Below are 18,842 nucleotides of genomic sequence, written 5' to 3' on the forward strand. Positions count from 1 at the left end.
TTATCGTACTTGCCTCACTGTCTTTAGGTTTTAGTTTCGATCTCAGCTTGAGTATTTTATTTTTTTACTTACAAGAAGTGAATGGTTAAAAAACATAATACTCATGTTTCAGTTTCTTTATTAATTAAAATATAATATTTATGCGTATTTTATGACCGGGCAACTCCAGGCGGCCTGATAGTTTGTAAATAGAATTAAGTTTTATTTGTGAATAAATAATTCAAGGTATCATATCTTGTGTGCCCTTGCAGCAACAAGCAACTGCCCTTGTGAAGATCCCAGACAGTCAATAAAACACATCCTCAGTAACTGCAGTGATGGACCAACTTGTATTGACTAAAATGGACTGTAATGATAGATCAAGTATTAGCAAGATAAGATATGATCATGATGATGATGATGATGATGGTGATGGTGGTAGTAGTAGTTGTTGTTGTTGTTGTTGTTGTTGATCATTGTTAGGTTGTCAGTCTGTGTTGTTAATCAATTAACCACCGTTGCCTCATCATCAAACGGACAAAAGAAAAAGATTATTTCATAAAAAATATATATATATATATATATATATATATGAAAAGAAAACATTAAAAAAAATAAAAATTGTAGAAAAATTTCACAAGTTCTAAGACATAGCCTGAAAAGTTTGTCAGAAAAAAAACCCTTAACATCACTACCTGCTCAAAAGAAACTCCTCCCTTATTTCTACCATTAACTCTAAATTTAGATGAAAACAACCCCCCTCCTTCAAAACAACAAAAAAAAACAAGAAAAATGTTATGTTATTTAAAGTTGAACTGCTTGCGTAATGATTTCCTTTAAATTCCACCTTGGTCTCCACAAGCCACTCTCTCCCTCATTTCCTATGAACAAAAACAACGCTTGATGACATCTACAAAGCATATGAATCAGATATCATTCATGCTATAGTAAGACTTAGGAGAGTAGAAAGTGGACCTTGGGTGCGCTTTCAACAGTCTTGTAACTCTTGCTTTCCTTATTTTGTCCTTCAATCCTCACATTCTATGAGTGACATCTTTGACAAAGAGGGAAAAATTGCTGCTTTCTGAGTGGGAATTATGTACCAAACACTTACCATTGACTAGATTTTTCTTTGTTGTTTTTGTTTTTTTTTGTTACAGGATTTTTTTTTTTTTTTTTTTTTTTTTGCTCCTTACATAAAGTGGTTTCTGCCTTGTCTGAAGCGATTTCCTTAAAAAACGCCCCAAACTCTACAACAAATGCCTTACCAAATCTTGCTTCCCTGATATGAAGTGCCTTCAATAAGTTTCCAGACTTATTTTTATCAAGCATTTAAAATTGTGGTAGACTCTTGAAAATTCAGTATGTTATTGCTATACATCTTATAAGATGACTGGCCAATTTTTATGATTTCAGTTTCAAATGAACAGCTACAGCAGGAATTGATATACACCCTACTAAAGCCTGATTGTCACAAATGTAATTTGGATGTGGTGACATTTTAGAAGAACGATATGCAATAAAATTCTGTTTAAAACTTGGAAAAAATGCCACAGAAATGTATGGAATGCTTTACACTTGGACCATCTTGCATGAATCGAGCATCAATTTTTGAATAGCATAAGAGATTCAATGAAGGCAAGGAATCTGTGAGGGATGATGAAAGGTGTAGGAGTATGAAAGTCAGAACATCAGAGTTAATTGGCTAAATAAAAATTACATGGATGAGAACCGTCGTGTGTCTATAGAGACAATAAGTGCACAATTTGATGTCAGTGTGGGAACTGTACCCACAATTATTTGCAAGGAACTGAAGATGCGGAAGCTTTACGCAAAGTTTTTCCAAAGGTGCTTCATCCTTGTCACAGACTATTTGACCAAGATGGGCATCAAGACAGTTTCTCATCCTCCCTATAGTCCATACTTTGCTCCCTGTGACTTTTGGTTATTCTTAAGCTCAAGGAAAACCTTAGAGATTGTTGTTATGAGACAATTGAAGAAATGAAAGAGGCTGTGGCAAGGCTCACACAAGAAGACCTCCATGGGGCTTTCTGGAAGTTGTTGGAATGGTACAAGTGCATTGCAGCCGGAGGAGATTACTTTGAAGGGGACTAGAGTTTCATGTGTGTACTATCATTTGTAATTTGTAATATTTGGATTATTCAAATTAATATAGAATGAGAACAGTAGTCTTAAATAACCAAATGATACAAATTATTAGTCCTTATCTCAAAAATTCAGAAATATGGTTACGTATGAAGTCTAAAACACTAGACTGGCTCAGAGATGCGAGATCATTTTTATGTTACAAAACTCATCCCACGCTCTTCTAAAGAAATTTTTTCTTTGCTTTAATTTTTTTTTTTTTTTTTCTTTCCAACAAGTCTTTCAGGGTGTTCACATGTAATTACCTAAAAATGTAGAATCTTATTGGAGTCGGGTAGTGAGGGATGTTAATGCACAATAATATTGTCCATGGTCTTATTCTGGAGAATTGCCAAAATATCACTGACCCAAAACTGATTTTATTCATCATTTAGACGAATTGTTATACCAAAACTATTAACATTTAAAAAAAAAAATTATTTAAACTGAACAGTCACTTGCTTATAGTGTTGATTAATTCCTATTTCAATCACCTAAATTATTTAGATTAATTGAACGGCTTCTATAGGAGCCTACAAACAAATGTGAGGAAAGGAGCACAAAAACAGTGACGTCAGCAAATGTGTTAATTATACAAATTTTTCAATAAGTATGGAACCACAGAAGCGACATAATGCTTTTTTAAAAGCCGTTTCTGATTTTTTTTTCAAATCCAAATGAATAATTGAAGTAACATCTTTGTTACAATTGTGTCAGATTTTGAGATTTAAACAAACAATACAATGATCAAAAAAAAATTATATAAATTTATTATTTTCAAATATTTATGCATTTAGCTGGGCTAATATTTTTCTTATACAATAAAAAGTCCCAACTTAGGAATATATAACCAATGAATTAAACATCTATTGGTTATTTCCAAATATATATTAAATACAAAACAAGAGTTATAATTCATAGGTAATGTCGCTCCAAGATGGCCACTACCAAAGACAGGTAGGTACACAACCGGCTAATGTGTAAATTTTTATACTTTACAGTTTCCATAGATTTTTGTTAAAAAAATCTGCTAATAGTTACAATTAAATATTTTTAAATTGGTGTTGAATTTGCTATTCTAAAATTGTCAACAGTTATTTTTATATTAAAATATTTTTTTAATTGTAAAACCATCCTCTAATTTCTATGCTTAAATTTGACCTTTGCCAAATTATCGAATTTACATCTTTTAAAAATGAATTATTTTTTAGATTATTTTTTTTTTCTCTGCAATTAAACTGATTATATTATTTACTAGCAGGATCCACTAACCGGCATTGCCTAGTGGAAGTATGACACAGATCCAGAACAGAATCATTAACAAATTAAACTACAATTATTGTTGGTGGCCATTGCCATCCCTGAGAAATAGCAGACACTGGCAGCCGTAGCTCAAATGAAATAATCTGGCTTCCACTGTCGGGCATTGTTTTCTAGTGGTAGCTAGTGGAAGCCACTGTCTGTGATCGTCAGAACCTTCAGGTACTGGCTGATTCTAAAAATAGCATTTAAGGATAAAACATTATTATGTACTTATTTGTCATAACTAAATTAGTATTATTTCCAAAAATTACGAAAAATGGTCCATTAGAAAAATAATAAGTAAAACAGTTTTCGAACTTAGGGATTCTCACTGTATATTAACTCATTAGATTGAGTGAAATCAGTGGTAGCTAACGGTCTTCTACAAAGTAGTTTTCTGTATATTAAGACATTTTTAACAACGTATTACTAAATAAATGTCACTGGCGTTTGCCATTCTTAACATGGGGAGGAGGAGCGTTTTGTAACATGCAAGTGCATTAGTACTTTTCAGTTGAGAAAAACATGGCCTCCAATAAAAACATTGGATAATAATGGTATTAATATCCAGAAAAGTACCTGCCTGCACCAAATTTAAAGGTGATATTCGTTTTCAGCATACTCGAAACCTATGAAAATCGTCAATTTTACGTTGAATGCTGAGGTGAAAAGAAAGTAAAAAAAAAAAAATACAAAAAAAATAATAATTTTCTTAAATCTTCAGTTTTATAATTTTTTGAAATTTTGTTCAATTCTAATATATTTTGTTCAGATTTCGTAAACTGAGATAATTCCAATTGCAAGATAATTAATAAAAAAAAAAATGTCCTGTGTTCGGTGTGAATACAACTACATCGATGCAATGTCGGAATTTAACAAACAAGTGCACAGCAGACATATGGAAGTGGTACCCCAGGTTAGGGTTCTATAGTATCCGCTGGAAAAGCTTGAAAAAAGACAAAACTTTTAAGAAAAATACCAATGTGTTCTATAATAATGCGCTGAAAAAACTGAGGGTTTGCTGCGGGCTGCGCTCCCCGTTCAAACATGGCCGCCAGTGATTTACATTGCAAAATACAGGTATTTATACCTCGAAAACTATTTGTCTGCGTTAATTTTCCCTGCAATATTCGTTTCCAGCATACCCGAAAACCAATAAAAGTCTTCATTTTATTGAAAAATTGTGAGGCGTCTTCAGTTGGCATAACAGAGCACTTTGAGTAAAATCATTATATTAATTTATATCAAAGTATTGGAGGGGGGGATAATTCTGTGGCACGGTTGTTTCGGCATAATTCAGGAAAAAAATTGAATGCCGGTGCGCAAAAAACATGGCAACCAATGAAGACAATACGTTGAATAATAAAGGTCTTGAAACTACTTATCGACGACAATTTTAAATGTGATATTCGTTCAAAACAGACGTGAATAACCCTAAAAATTATATTTTTTAAGACAAGTCTTTAGTTGATACTCTAGCGCATTTTAATCATTATTTATAAACTTTTTTTTTACCAAAACAATGTATTAGAGTAACGCTGTTAGTAAATAATTAAAAACAAATATAATAAAATAATAATTTTATTAGTAAGTTTCATTTGCCCGGAAACATATAGTCGCCATCTTTATAAACAAGTCGAAAAATAGGCTATTGAAGACCATTAACTCGCAATCAAATACTTTTTTTCGTTGCAGGAATCCTCATTTGTCCTTAGTTCTATCTCGACTGGTTTGAAAAGATGGCGACTTTAGGTTTCCAGTTTATTCTTAATTTCGGCGTTTCATGTGTACATTTATTTTCTTTTTCTTTTTTTTTTTTTTTTGTGCTTATTGAGAGAGGCGACAAATCGTTTTTTTTTTTTTTTTAATACGTGAGTGTAAGCAAAAACAATATTAACTTATGTCGAAAATAGTAATATATCCAAAAATTACGAAAATTCATTGAGTAGAACAACTGTCATTGCTTTAGTAAAAATAAAAGTCTCTCATTATAGAGCACACAAGTTGGACGCCATTACGATGTAATCTAAAATATGCATTCCAAGTTATGTCCCCTGTGTATGAAATCTTTATCGTCTATTTTAAAACATCTACGAAAAATGCAATTTTCCCAAATTTTCAGTAACAATTACTTTTAACTATAAATAACTTTCTACTTTATGAATTTTCGTGATTTTGGGATATATTACTATTTTCCACATTACAATTAAATAAGTAATATGTTTTTGCTTAAAATGACATTTAAAGAAATCGATCAGTTGCCCCCTCTCTCAACAAGCATCTTTTTTTTTCTTTTTTTTTTTTTTTAAATTAAAACTTGGTTTCAGTTGTTTGGGAGTGTTGCCGATACCCAATTCACTCTAAGTAATTTAAGTGACTGAAATAAGAATTAACTAAGTTGTTTTAAATGTTATTGTGAAAGTTTTAAAACACAGTCGCTTCCTGGAAACTGTGGAAGATTCAACTGATATTTTTCCTGAAGATCATGGGGAACGAATCTCCCTCCCAAATAGTGGAATCGTCCACGGAAATTCTGGGCACATAGTTTCGGTGCAGTCAACGAGACAAGGGTGTCAGGTTGCAAGCCTTCGGGGTCTCCATTCTCGACATCCCATCCGGACGGAATGTCAACGCTCAGTATGGGAATCTCAGTCTTTTTTAGGGTTTCTAACACGGGTGCGAAGGGGCCTCGGACAGGGCCTCGAAAACTAAATCCAAAGATCGCGTCAATAATTAGGTCGTATGTAGAGTCGAGGTCTTTGGGGTCGGTTGAGACGGACTCTAAAAAAGGAAGATTCATTTTCTGACATTGCCGGCGGAGGTTGTGAAATAAGGGTTTGTCGGGTAACTTGGGGCAGAAAATCGAAGGGGAATAGCCGAACATTTTCAAATGGCGGGCACAAACAAGGCCGTCTCCGCCATTGTTCCCGGGTCCACAACAAACTAGAACCGATCCGTTCTTTCTGGATGCGAGCGGGTAGGCCCTTTCGGCGACTATTGCACAACTATAACCAGCCAATTCCATTAGTTGGTCCACGCTGAATCCATATTCCGTAAAAAGTTCTTCGTCAATCTTTTGAGCTTCTACCTGCTTTAAAAAGCGAGGTGCTTCTTTGCCGACAAGGGCGGTCGAAGACATTGCCTGTTTATTTGTTTTTCTGATGATCTCAAAAAGATGAAGATGTTTCGAATGGACAAAACGATTGAATCCAAAAAACTGCCTCCAAAGCATTCAGTCTATTTTAGATGTTTCTTATAAGTTTACAGGTAGAAAAAGAAAATATCCTTCTACAAATACAAGAAAGAAAAGAAGTTCAACCGAGCAGCCATGTGTTTTTTACCGGTGTTTTTGAGATTTATTCCCGTATTTATTTTTGATCCGCATATTCCGTATTCACAGAACGTAAAAGTTTTTATTTGTTTGTTTTGTTTTGTTTTGTTTTTCTTTTCTTTTCTTGTCTTTTTTGTTTGGTTTTGTGTTTTTTTTTTTTGGGGGGGGGGGTATAAGTAACGTTATGGTAAAATGAGTACTACTACAAAATTGAATTTTTGTTGTTGTTTGTTTGTTTTTTAACCTTAATCCTAAACTTAAAATTTTAGGTTTAATTCAGCGAAATTCGGTTCCTTCCTGTTAAAATTAACGCAATACAGGTCATTTGAAAGCTTAACTCATTATTCTAAGGCAGGTAACTATTTTATTAAAGTAGTTAAAAAAAAAATTTTTTTTTCTTCTTACAATTCATAGTAAAATAGTTACCTCCTTAAGAACAGATGGTGAGAGTCGAAAACGCGATTTTTTTTAATATGCCGTTTTAAGTAAAATTAGTATTACGTAATTAACATGTAGAAAATATTATTATATCCCAAAATGACGAAAACCCATCGAGTAGAACAACTGCTACTGCGTTTTTAGTAAAATAAAATCTACTGCTATAGACAACAAGTATTGCAGCCATGAACATGTAAACTATTCGTTTCGGAGTTATGTCCCTGTATGTAAACTCTTACTGCCTAATGTCCAAGAAAAATACAATTTTACCCAATTTTACGTAAAAATTACTTTTAGTTATAAATAAATTTCTACTCGATGGATTTTCGTAGTTTTTGGATATATTACTATTTTCGACATGAAAATAAAATACGTAATAATGTTTTTGCTTAGAGACATATTTTTAAAAAACGATCGGCCGACTATGTGCAAGCCTTCTTGTCGTACACAAACACACGCGTTCACATTTCAAACAACTTTTCTTGTCATACACATACACGCACACAAACATGCGCGTTCACATTTCAAACAACTTTTCTTGTCATACACATACACGCACACAAACATACGCGCGTATGTACACACGTACGCACACGTACGTACACATGGGCAACATCACTTCCCTTTAAAGGAAATCCACACATGCACGAAGGACACCAGAACAACTATAAAAGCAAGAGACCTGAGCTGTTTCCTTCTTTTCAATTCGGCTCCCGACCTAAGCGGTCGACAGACCTACCGCTCCCTTCGGGCCGCACTTCACATCCACTACTACTATGTGTGGGGTAAGAGCTCACAGACAGTACATACACCTTACATACTTTCTCTCTCCATGGCCTGGATTGACTTTCTCCCTCTCTCTCTCTACAACAATAGACTTTCCCTCTCACCAGCTAACAGCGAGAGACGCATGCCAAACTAAACATTTGCTGTACTCTTTCTTTTATTTGTTTCTTCATGAAATAAATTCTAGTTCATTTATTTCAATTTAACATGTTGTTCGTTTCTTTCTCAATTCAATTCATTTTTCCTATTTTGTACAACTGGGGAATATATATAATATATCACCAGGCCGCTACAAACTGGTGACACCCGAATGTGAGATGAACACGCATTTCCTTCTATACCACAAGTCCCACAATAAACTAGCGACTGACGAATGTGAAACGAACACGCATGGTGACCCTACTTTTTTAAATGAATTGTTTTGAGCGAAACGCGCATTTTATTTGATAAACAAAAAAACGAACTCTTCAACAAAGAAAACAAGTAAATTACTACCAACAAGAATCTCAACAAGCAACAATGGCATTGAACCCCTTTTTTCCTTTTCGCACTAACGAACCTCGTTTTTCCAGAACTCTTTTCCTTTTCAGACAACCGGCACATCACCCCGTTATTTGACTAAACAACAGCAATGTTGGGTATACACATTGGCGAGGAAAAAGAGAATTTCTCCGGCAGCAGACAAACAACAATAACGAAACCCCTCGTCAGACTGGGCAAAGAAAAATAAACATGGAGCTGTCGATTTCATACCGAATTTAAAACATTCGAGCTTGACAAACATTTTTCACGGTTTCCTGACATTACCCTGCAACAAACGCGAGGAGAAAAATCACATAGGCCTATACACATTCTCTCCTGCACAGCAAATGACACAACAAAGAAACAATTACAGGACATCCCTATCAACACATAGGAAGAAGTTGAATCAACAATACGAGTTGAGATGCACCACGCACACTGATAAACTCACAACTGGAAGTTGTGTTGACAGCCGGCAACTGGACACCCCCTATTCAACACAAACGAATGCGCAACAAGCGCCCTTACAGGCAATGTACACACACTACCGCAAACTCACTTGCGAACTGTACACCCACGTCAACACCAACAAAAATTTTCCTTCCAAATGAACAATTCACTTCACTGTCCAAGCAACTTGTTGCATATGCCAGCAAAAAATAAATTTTTTAAAAAAACAAATGTCAGCCCTAAAAAAAGAGTAAACGCCTTTTCCACACGTAAGTAAATATTTTTTTTTATGAACACACTCCATTTTTTAAACAACCACACCAACAAAAAAAAAAACAGGACAAAAAGTCAATTGCCCAAAACATTACTTATTTAAAAAATATATACATATGCTGCATATTTTTTCCTGGGAAAGGGAGTATTGTCACACACAAACACATGCGTTCACATTTCAAACAACTTTTCTTGTCATACACATATGCGTACACAAGCATACGCGCACACGTACACACACATACATATATTCACATTCAAACACTCACATTCATGTGCATACACACATGCGTGCTAATGTACACACATGTACACACACATATGCGCACACGTACGCACACATCGGCAACATTACTTCCCTTTAAAGGAAATCCATACATGCACAAAGAACACCGGAAACAACTACAAGAGCAAGAGACCTGAGCTGTTTCCTTCTTTTCAATTCGGCTCCCGACCTAAGCGGTCGACGGACCTACCGCTCCCTTCGGCGCGCACTTCGCATCCCCTGCTACTATGTGTGGGACAAGAGCCAACAGACAATATGTACACCTTACACACTTTCTCTCTCCATGGCCTGGATTGACTTTCTCGGTCTCTCTACAACAATAGACTTTCCCTCTCACCAGCTAACGAGAGACGCACGCCAAACTAAACATTTGCTGTGCCCTTTCTTTTATTTGTTTCTTCATGAAATAAATTCTAGTTCGTTTATTTCAATTTAACACGTTGTTCGTTTCTTTCTCACTTCAATTCATTTTTCCTATTTTGTACGACTGGGGGATATATATAATATACCACCAGTCCGCTACAACTATCTTAACAAGCACTGACCAATGAGTTAAGCTTCTGAATTGTCGCAATACAATTAGAATATTATTTTTTTAAAAAAGCAATTTGTCTAATTTTAGTTTAGCTACTCAGTACTTCAGCAGTTCATGGATTGTGTTGAAATAATAATGTTATTATTTAGAAACCTGTAGAGAGCTTTCCCTAAGAAAAACAAAAAAGGCATCAATAAATAGCAACAACTCAGGAACAAATTTTAAAACTTAAATTGATAAATTTTATTTAACCAGAAATAGTTTATTTTTGTGTATGGGAGATGTACAAGTTGTAGTCATTCCTGAATATTTGAGATGTCTCTATGAACATGAAATTAAAGAGATTAGAGTCTATTAGTAACGCAGAGAAATGTGCATTTTTATAAAATGAAAGTTCAGAATCATCATCCAAGTGAGAAAAGAATATTTGCGTAATTGTAAGGGTACGGCTGAAAATATTTTGTGACTGAGGAAATCATTATGATCAACATATTATATGAAGGAAACCCCACGAATGAAGTATACTAGGATGATAAAAGTCTTGTGAGAAAAAAATATTCATCCATTTTTGTTCACGTGAGCTTCATTAGTAAAGGATTGGATAATTTATCTGTTTGCAATTTGAACTTGACATTCTTAACAGTGCAATTGTTACGTCTTGTGACAGAGTCCAACACACGTGATAATTTCAAGCAGCGGTGATCTGCTGCAATCTGATGCAAATCACTGTCGTCCTTACTGCCTCGTCTGATTGTTTACTGCCTCGTCTGATTGTTTACTGCCTCGTCAACGGGTTTCATGAATGCACAGGGCTTATGGCAATGAAAGCTTTTTCACTGAAACGAGCATGATAAAGGCACAAATGGCTATCATGATGGCTATTGGTTCTTTGATGGAGATGGTCCTGTTTGTTAGTGCGCCAGCGTGGAGAGTAATCTTGTGGGTTTTGCCAATGTCTGCTTACCTCATGCATTAGTGAGGCCACCTCATGGTTGAACTTAATCAATTCGCTATGGATTCTCTGCGTGAAAAATTGTGCCTCCACATGGGTGAATCACAGTGTTGAGTTCTGTATCCAAAATGGCAGGATCTTTATTATAGCCTGAGTGGATGAGTGGATGAGTGGATGTGGTTGATGACCATTGTATCATACTTAAAGGGAATGTTGGAAATAAACAGGCGTTGATAGTCACCGTTCATATTGATCCAGTTCGTGGGTGAGTTGTCCAATGTAATGTCGACAGGACCGTTGTTCCCCGGGGAGGACACATATACATGAAAGAAGAAGAAGAAAAAAATCTAGAGTCTTCAATTCATGGAAATGTACCAGTTTGCCAAAATCGTCAGGATCACCAGATGTGGGAAAGATGGTGTCCCCCATGTGCGATCTTTGGGACAGCTAATCCATAGGAGAGCCATATTTGCGTATGGCACTAATTTACTGAAATCGGAGCTGCCATTTTGTGGGGAGGCCTGAGGTTGCATGTGCCGCCAATTTACTGAAGACGGTGTCCAGTTTGGAGGGAACCTGTGTTTTGTTTAATTTTCAATTTTTGATCGATTATCAGCATGAGTCACTAATTTACTGAAGTTAGATTCACTAGTTTATGAGGAGGTCGGTGGTTACATAACTATAACCAGCCAATTCCATTAGTTGGTCCATGCTGAATCCATATTCTGTGAAGAGTTCTTTATAAGTCTTTTGAGCTTCTACCTGCTTTAAAAAGCAAGGCGGTTGTCCGACAAGTGTGGTCAAAGACATTTCCTATTTATTTGTTTTTCTGGTGATCTCAAAAAGATGATGCTGTTTCAAATGAACAAAACGATGGAATCCAAAAAACTGCCTCCAAAGCATTCAGTCTATTTCAAATGTTTCTTATAAGTTTACAGGTAGAAAAAGAAAATATCCTTTTACAAGACATCACAAAACTTTGACAACAACACTCAGCATTAGTCAAGAGAAAAGGTCTAATTCTCCTCCACGATAATGCTCGACTGCACGTTGCTAAACCGACCCTGCAGAAGTTGGACGAATTGAGCTATGAAACTCTGCCTCATCCACCATACTCTCGAGTCCTCTTAACTACAAACTACCACTTTTTCAAGCATCTCAAAAACTTTCTGTGTGAGGAATGCTTCAAAAACCTAAGTGATATCAAAAACGCCTTCAGATTTTTAAGTGACTGGCATAAATACACTTGTTTTGTGTTGGCAAAAGTATGTTGATTCTGATGGTGTTTATTTCGATCAATAAATTTTTGTTTAAGCCGAGATATGTTCATCTGAATTTAAAAGTTAAAAACCGCAAGAACTTCCTTGTCAACCTGATAGAAAAGGTGGTTTACGCTGTGCACTTATTGTCTCTATAGACACACGACCGTCCTTATCCATGAAATTCTTTATTTGGCCAATCAACTCTGGTGTTCTGACTTCCTTACTTTTCTCACACCTCTTATCATTCCTCACAGACTCCTCTTCCATGAATCTCTTATGCCACTCAAAAACTGATGCTCGATTCATGCAGGGTGGTCTAAAAGCAGTCTGAAACATTCCATACATTTCTATGGCATTTTTTCCAAGTTTAAATCAGAATTTTATTGTATATCGTTCTTCTAAAGTGTCCTCACGTCCAGATTGTATTTTTGAAATTCACCAGCTGTGACAATCAGGCTTAAGTAGGGTGTATTCCAATTCGTCATTGAAGGACTTTTACCCTTTGCAGAGGAGCAGTTGGCTTATTCTGATGCCCTACCAACAGCGCCTTTTGTGAAAAGTTTTTTATGTTTCAAGTTTCTTACGTTTTTTCTATTAATTCATAGTGCTTGGTTTGGTTGTCCTGTAATGGATTCCATCGCTTTTGTTTCCAGCCCTGCAGAGCAGGATTGAGCTTCACTGGGTGGAGGTATAATATGATCGTTTGGTGCGTTTTGAGTCATATCGCGAGTAGGGGAGTAGAGGAGAAATATACAGTCATATGTGTATGCACGTGTGTGTCACATATATACAGTCTATAAGGAGATTTTAAGACATAGCTATTCTCCTTTCTTCGGTCAGTGCCCCTCGCAACAGTTGAACTTCAATCTGGAAATTAAATCATGCAGCTCCTAAAACACAACTTGTTTATTATTATTTGTAGACAGATTTTATTCAGGATCTTCCATCATTTCTTGGAGAGCCTCTGCATTCTTTTTTCTTTTCTGTTTCCACATCTTGACTGCAAGACTCTCTCACTCTTTAACTCTAACTCTAGTTCTGACTTGTTCTCTCGTTCTGACTAAAATCTTGCGTGTGTCTCTTCCTTATATATTAGGGTTGCGGGGTGTGGGGTGGTCCTCAACCCAATTGATGCTCCCACCCACCCTAGACTGCACCAGCCGACCCATGAACTCTAAACTTGCAGCTGCACTCGTTTGTCAGCCTTAACCTTTGACACTTATGCATCAACTTGACGCCATCAAGTTGTTTGGGCAAGGTTCGTATTATCCACATACTGGGCAGATAACACATTGTCAGGTTTTGAAAAGATATAAAAAGACAAAACCTTTGATGTACGGTGCATTTAAGTCAGGAGGTCTTTATCTTCAGCCAGCCTGATCCGGTAGTACCGATGTGGTCTTTGTGCTCAGAATCAACAAGATGTATTTTAATACTTGTTTTAGGGTCAGGATCAACTTGATCCATGTCTGATCTTACATTATTCAACATAATATCTTCAACAGAAACTTCTTGAATAGGATTTGGACTTACAGTGTGTGAAATCCATACATTAACATCACCCCAAATATAAGCAAATTTTTGCAGTTCATAGGGATCATTCTCGTTGTTGAGCTCAGAATCAATAGGATTTAATTTTAGACTTATTTTAGGGTCAGGATCAACTTGATTCATCTTTTATCTCAGACTAACCTGGGTACCCAGAAGGAGAAAAAAGAATGTGAAAAAAATATGTGACGTCTTTGCCGTTGCGTCCATCACCAAACCGGAAGTGGCAAAGGTTCAAATTAAGGCTAGTCAATCGAAAAGAGGGGATGACTTTCGAAAATGTCGGCAAAAAAGCGACCCCTCCTTGTAGAAAATTGCCCAATTAAGGGTGAAGGAATCAATATTTTTAGCCAATATTTTTATCGTTGTCATCCGAAGAGTTGAGCTTTAAAACAATACTGATCTCGTGAAAATCCATCGCTTTTGTCGAAAGTTTTAGGCAAACATATATGATAATTGCAACGTCTTGTCAGACAAGTGCCATTCTCTCAGACACTTATAGTCCATGAGCCCAAAAATTACTTCCATCGCCACAGGACCATTTTAATAGACAAATGTCTGAGGGAGTATCTGTACACAGATGATGTTACAGAGTCTTAGCTTTGTACGACAGCTAAGTCTCTCTCTCAGTTCAAAATGTTGAGATCCAGCAACAAGCAAGAGCAAGATAGTCGGCAACAAGTTAAACTGCGGACCAGCTTAATGCGGGTACTGGTTTCCAGCTTTATGGTTTTTTAAATCAGAAATTTGCTTCTCCTAGAAAGGTTGCTTTCACCACAGCTTACGGGAGCCCTCTCCACCCCAACACACAAATACATACACACAAACACACACGGTGCTAGTTGGCTGTTGACCCCGAAAAAGGGTTCATTCGCCCTTTGGAAGGTCTTGTTTTTAATCCTTCAGGGAGACTAGCCATCCTCCTCACCAAACAAGTTTGGTGGGGGAACCAGTTTATATATATAATTATACATATATGCACGCATGTATTGAATCAATAAAAGTGATCCGTTAACTCTCTGCATTTTTCTGCCTCCTATAAACCTGAATCGCATTTATATACACACTCCATAATGCTTCAAGCAAATAACTAACATTTTAGTATTTATAACATTTTAATGTTAATGTTGCATCTCTCTACTTTTTTTACAAATACTGCTTTTAGGGGTTGCGGGAGGGGCTATCTCCATTTCAAATTTAGAAGAAAAACTTTGAGATTCTTTACAAATGTCACATGTTTCTGATTTGTTAAAAACTGAGGATTGATAATCCTCATCTTAATTGTCACTTTTTGGATGTTGTAAACTTTGACTTTGGATTATTCAGACCACCGCTCCCATCTTGAGTGTCATTCACACGTCTCGGCTGGTGTAACCTCCAACCTTCAAGTGTATTTTGTCGAACTCAGAAATCTTTCTGTCAAACTTTGGAATCTGCACAGAATTTCAAGCAAAACCCTTTATTTAATTCATAGGGATAACATGCTCTCATTACATCATCCATGACTAGATAGAAATCTGAAGTAATTTGCAAAGACCCATGGTTTAATGGATAAACTGCTAGGTGAAATTCATTTTTAAGCGACATTCTTCTAAAGTATATATATTATTCCTTAATTAGAATTAATTTTTGAGATGAGCATTATATATATTAATTTATTTTTTATTTTTTTATTTCGGACCACCACTCTCATCCCTACTATACATACATACATACATACATACATACATACATACATACATACATACATACATATATTTAAACAGACAGGTGAGATTTATATAATAGATTATTCGATATACTAACATCAACAGAACTTTTTTGAAAAATATTTGGGTTTACGGAGTGTGAATTCCAGTCTTTAACATGTAAAAATGAAGACAAGCGTCTCATTCAAACATTTAATAACAACTTCATTAGAAGGTTTGTATAGAGAAAGGGTTAGTCGTGGGAGGAGTTCCTGTGTAGAGACGTTGATTATACATTAGACAGAACTATTGAAAGAGAATGTTCATGTGTACATGTTGAAGTTATGGTCCACAGCCATGATGGATTATGTGTCTCCTTAAAGCTAGTAGTAGAAGTGTGTGTTAGAGAAAGATTAGAGACAGCGCTGTAAGAAAATAAGAGTTCATTTAGGTACCATATTGAAGTCTGGTTGTGGCGGCAGCCATGCTAGATTCTTTGTTATCTCTTCTTAGTCGAACCCTGAGCCCGAAAGTCCGGGTGAGTCGTGTGGCGTCTTAAGAGAGTACTTGAGGATTGGTCCATGCCACCTTGAGATGTCTTCAGCTTAAGATACGGGAAAAAGAGAGAGAGAGAGAGAGAGAGAGAGTTGGACTTTATTATGTATTCTGCTCACTGGAGAAATGGTGTCTGATTGGGCAAGCCAGAAAGGAAGTTGACTACTAAAACCAATCAGCAATGCTGTTATAAAATAAACATATTCAAATTCTTAAGCCGTGACTACTTCTGCTCCTGCTGCTACAAACATCACCTTCAAATATAAGCAATATTTGGCAATTTATGGGCATCATTCTGATCTTTGAGCTCAGAATCAACAGGATTTATTTTTAGACTTGTTTTAAGATCAGGGTCAACTTTATCCATCTCTAATCTTTGATTATTCAATAAAATATTTTCAGCAGAAATATTTTGAACATGATTTGGGCTTACAGAGAGTGAATTCCAGTCATTAACATCACTTCAAACATAAGCAATATTTGACAATTCATAGACTTGTTTTAGGGTCCGGATCAACTTGATCCATGTCTGACCTGAAATTATTCGATATAATATCTTTTACAGAAACTTGTTGAATAGGATTTGGGCTTATATGGTGTGAATTCCAGTCATTGGCATCAGCTCAACAATTAAGTTACAAGCAGCATTTTTGTGTATTTCTTAATTTGGGAATCTTTGTAACTGCTAAACACCTGCTTGTTTGATATACCTCTCTCGAGCAGAACTGAACCGAGTTATTTCATTTCTTTTGATCTCGTAGGTAATTTCTGGTTGGATAACACTGCACGATTGGCTGTTTCCATAGTTTCAAAGGGCCACAGACTCGCCTACAGCAATAATGGAATATCTGGTGCATGTCATAGCTGTGTTGAGCAATTTTTTGTTGAAGAAAAAATTAGTCGTTAGTTCTTACATGAAATGATCTCAGGTATGCACGGTATTAATGGTGCTCATATTAAATTCTTTTCCTGTGAAAAAAAGACAGAAAAGTACAAATCAGATTTATGGATTAAATCACATAAAGATTGGCGCTAAACTCATTCATTTTTAAGAATCTCACAGAATTATTTCAACACCATACAATTCAGGGAAACACTATATCATGGTATCCACATTTAATTATATGGACTATGTACATGACGCTCTTTTTGTTTTTCTATTTTTTTTTTTTTGTGTGTGTGTTGTTTAGATTTGAGGTTGGTTCTTTACATCCCATACAAAAAACTTTTAACCTAAAGCTGAAGAGCCATTACTCAAAACGACAAGGTACTATAAGAAAGCTGAGTGGGAAGTCATCAGGGATCTCATCAATGATGCTCCACGGGGAAAAATCTTTTCTCTTCCTGCAAAACAGTGTGCAAATGAGACCACCGAATGGTTCTAAGTGGCAATTGAAGCACATGTTCCCACACGGAAGTTCTATAGCAAGCTCCACTCTCCATAATGGTTTACTTCTATTTGAGCAGTTGCTATTGCTCAAAGGCAGCATGCATACTGTAGATTTATCAGACATAAGTCCAGTACAAACAGACAAATTTTATAGAAGCTAGAAGTAATTGCCAGAAAGAAATAACGACAACTAAGAGAGAATATACCAAAACCACCTGAAAATGCATTGAATCACAGAAATTAGGAACTCGAGATCTCTGGAAAATCTACAATAGTGTAGTAAATAATGGGCAATCAAAAATTCCTCCACTATCCAACAATCATGAGGTTGCTTGCACAGCAACCAAGAAGGCTAACATGCTTGCCAATTGGTTTGCCTCAAACTCTACATTGGATCCAGTAAACTGCTCCCTCACTGATTTTCCTTTGCGAACAAAAACCACATTAGACGATTTGAAAATTACCCCTTTTCAAGTGCATAATAAAAAACTTAGACACCTCAAAAGCATGTGGACCTGATCTCATCCCGTCTGTACTATTAAAAAAAATGCTCCGCTGAAGTTGCTCCAGTTCTCTCCAAATTCTTCAACAAATTCCTTAATGAATCTTGCTTTCCTGACTGTTGGAAAACTGCTTCTGTGGTACCAATTTGCAAGAATTCTTGCGAAATAACTGACCCATTAAATTATCGCCTCATTAGCCTCCTCCCTCTTTTCACCAAAATATTTGAGTCCATAATTAATCAAGCTCTAGTCCACCACCTTACAGCTGCTAAACTGCTGTCCAACCAACAATATGGATTTAGGCAAGCCCGTTCTACTGCGGATATCCTAACTGTAATCTCTGAACGTATTTATCACACACTGGATAAAACAGGGGAAGGTAGGGCAGTAGCCCTAGATATATCTAAGACTTTTGACAGGGTATGGCAGAAGGGTCTCCTCAGGAAAATCAGACAATATGGTAGTACTGGACAATTACTTAACATAATTAAATCCTTTTTAGGTAAGAGAAGAATCCAGGTTGTTCTCGATGAACGTATGTTAATACAATATGATATAAATGTGAGTGTGCCTCAAGGGTCGATCCTTGAACTTTTATTATTCCTGATATTCATAAATGAACTCCTTGATAAAATTGTCTCTGAGATGAGTATATTTGCAGATGACACCACACTCAATGGCAGGAACAAGGGGAAAAAACATGAACACATATCTAAGGAAACGACAGAAACACTAGAAGAAGACCTCCAGTCTGTAGTGGAATGGGGACAAAAATGGATGGTAACATTCAATGCTGCCAAGACTAAGTTTCTTTCCTTTAATAATTAAAAGAAACCTTCTCAACCTACCATAGCTATAGCTAATGATACATTACCTGAAAGTACTTTGTTCAAACTC

At 36.1% G+C, this 18,842-nt stretch overlaps 1 protein-coding gene across 1 annotated transcript; it reads right to left on the minus strand.

Annotated features, from left to right (window-relative positions):
• Nucleotides 1-4,991: 4,991 nt before the first annotated feature.
• Nucleotides 4,992-7,392, minus strand: LOC145278000 (NAD(P)H-hydrate epimerase-like). Its single transcript, XM_080130169.1, has one exon. The coding sequence runs from the start codon at nucleotides 6,656-6,658 to the stop codon at nucleotides 5,837-5,839; it is 822 nt and encodes a 273-aa protein (XP_079986295.1). The 5' UTR covers nucleotides 6,659-7,392; the 3' UTR covers nucleotides 4,992-5,836.
• Nucleotides 7,393-18,842: the final 11,450 nt, after the last annotated feature.

Source organism: Euprymna scolopes, chromosome 6 (assembly GCF_053919585.1).
Source record: "Euprymna scolopes isolate OS-2025 chromosome 6, ASM5391958v1, whole genome shotgun sequence".
Taxonomy (NCBI): Eukaryota; Metazoa; Mollusca; class Cephalopoda; order Sepiida; family Sepiolidae; genus Euprymna; species Euprymna scolopes.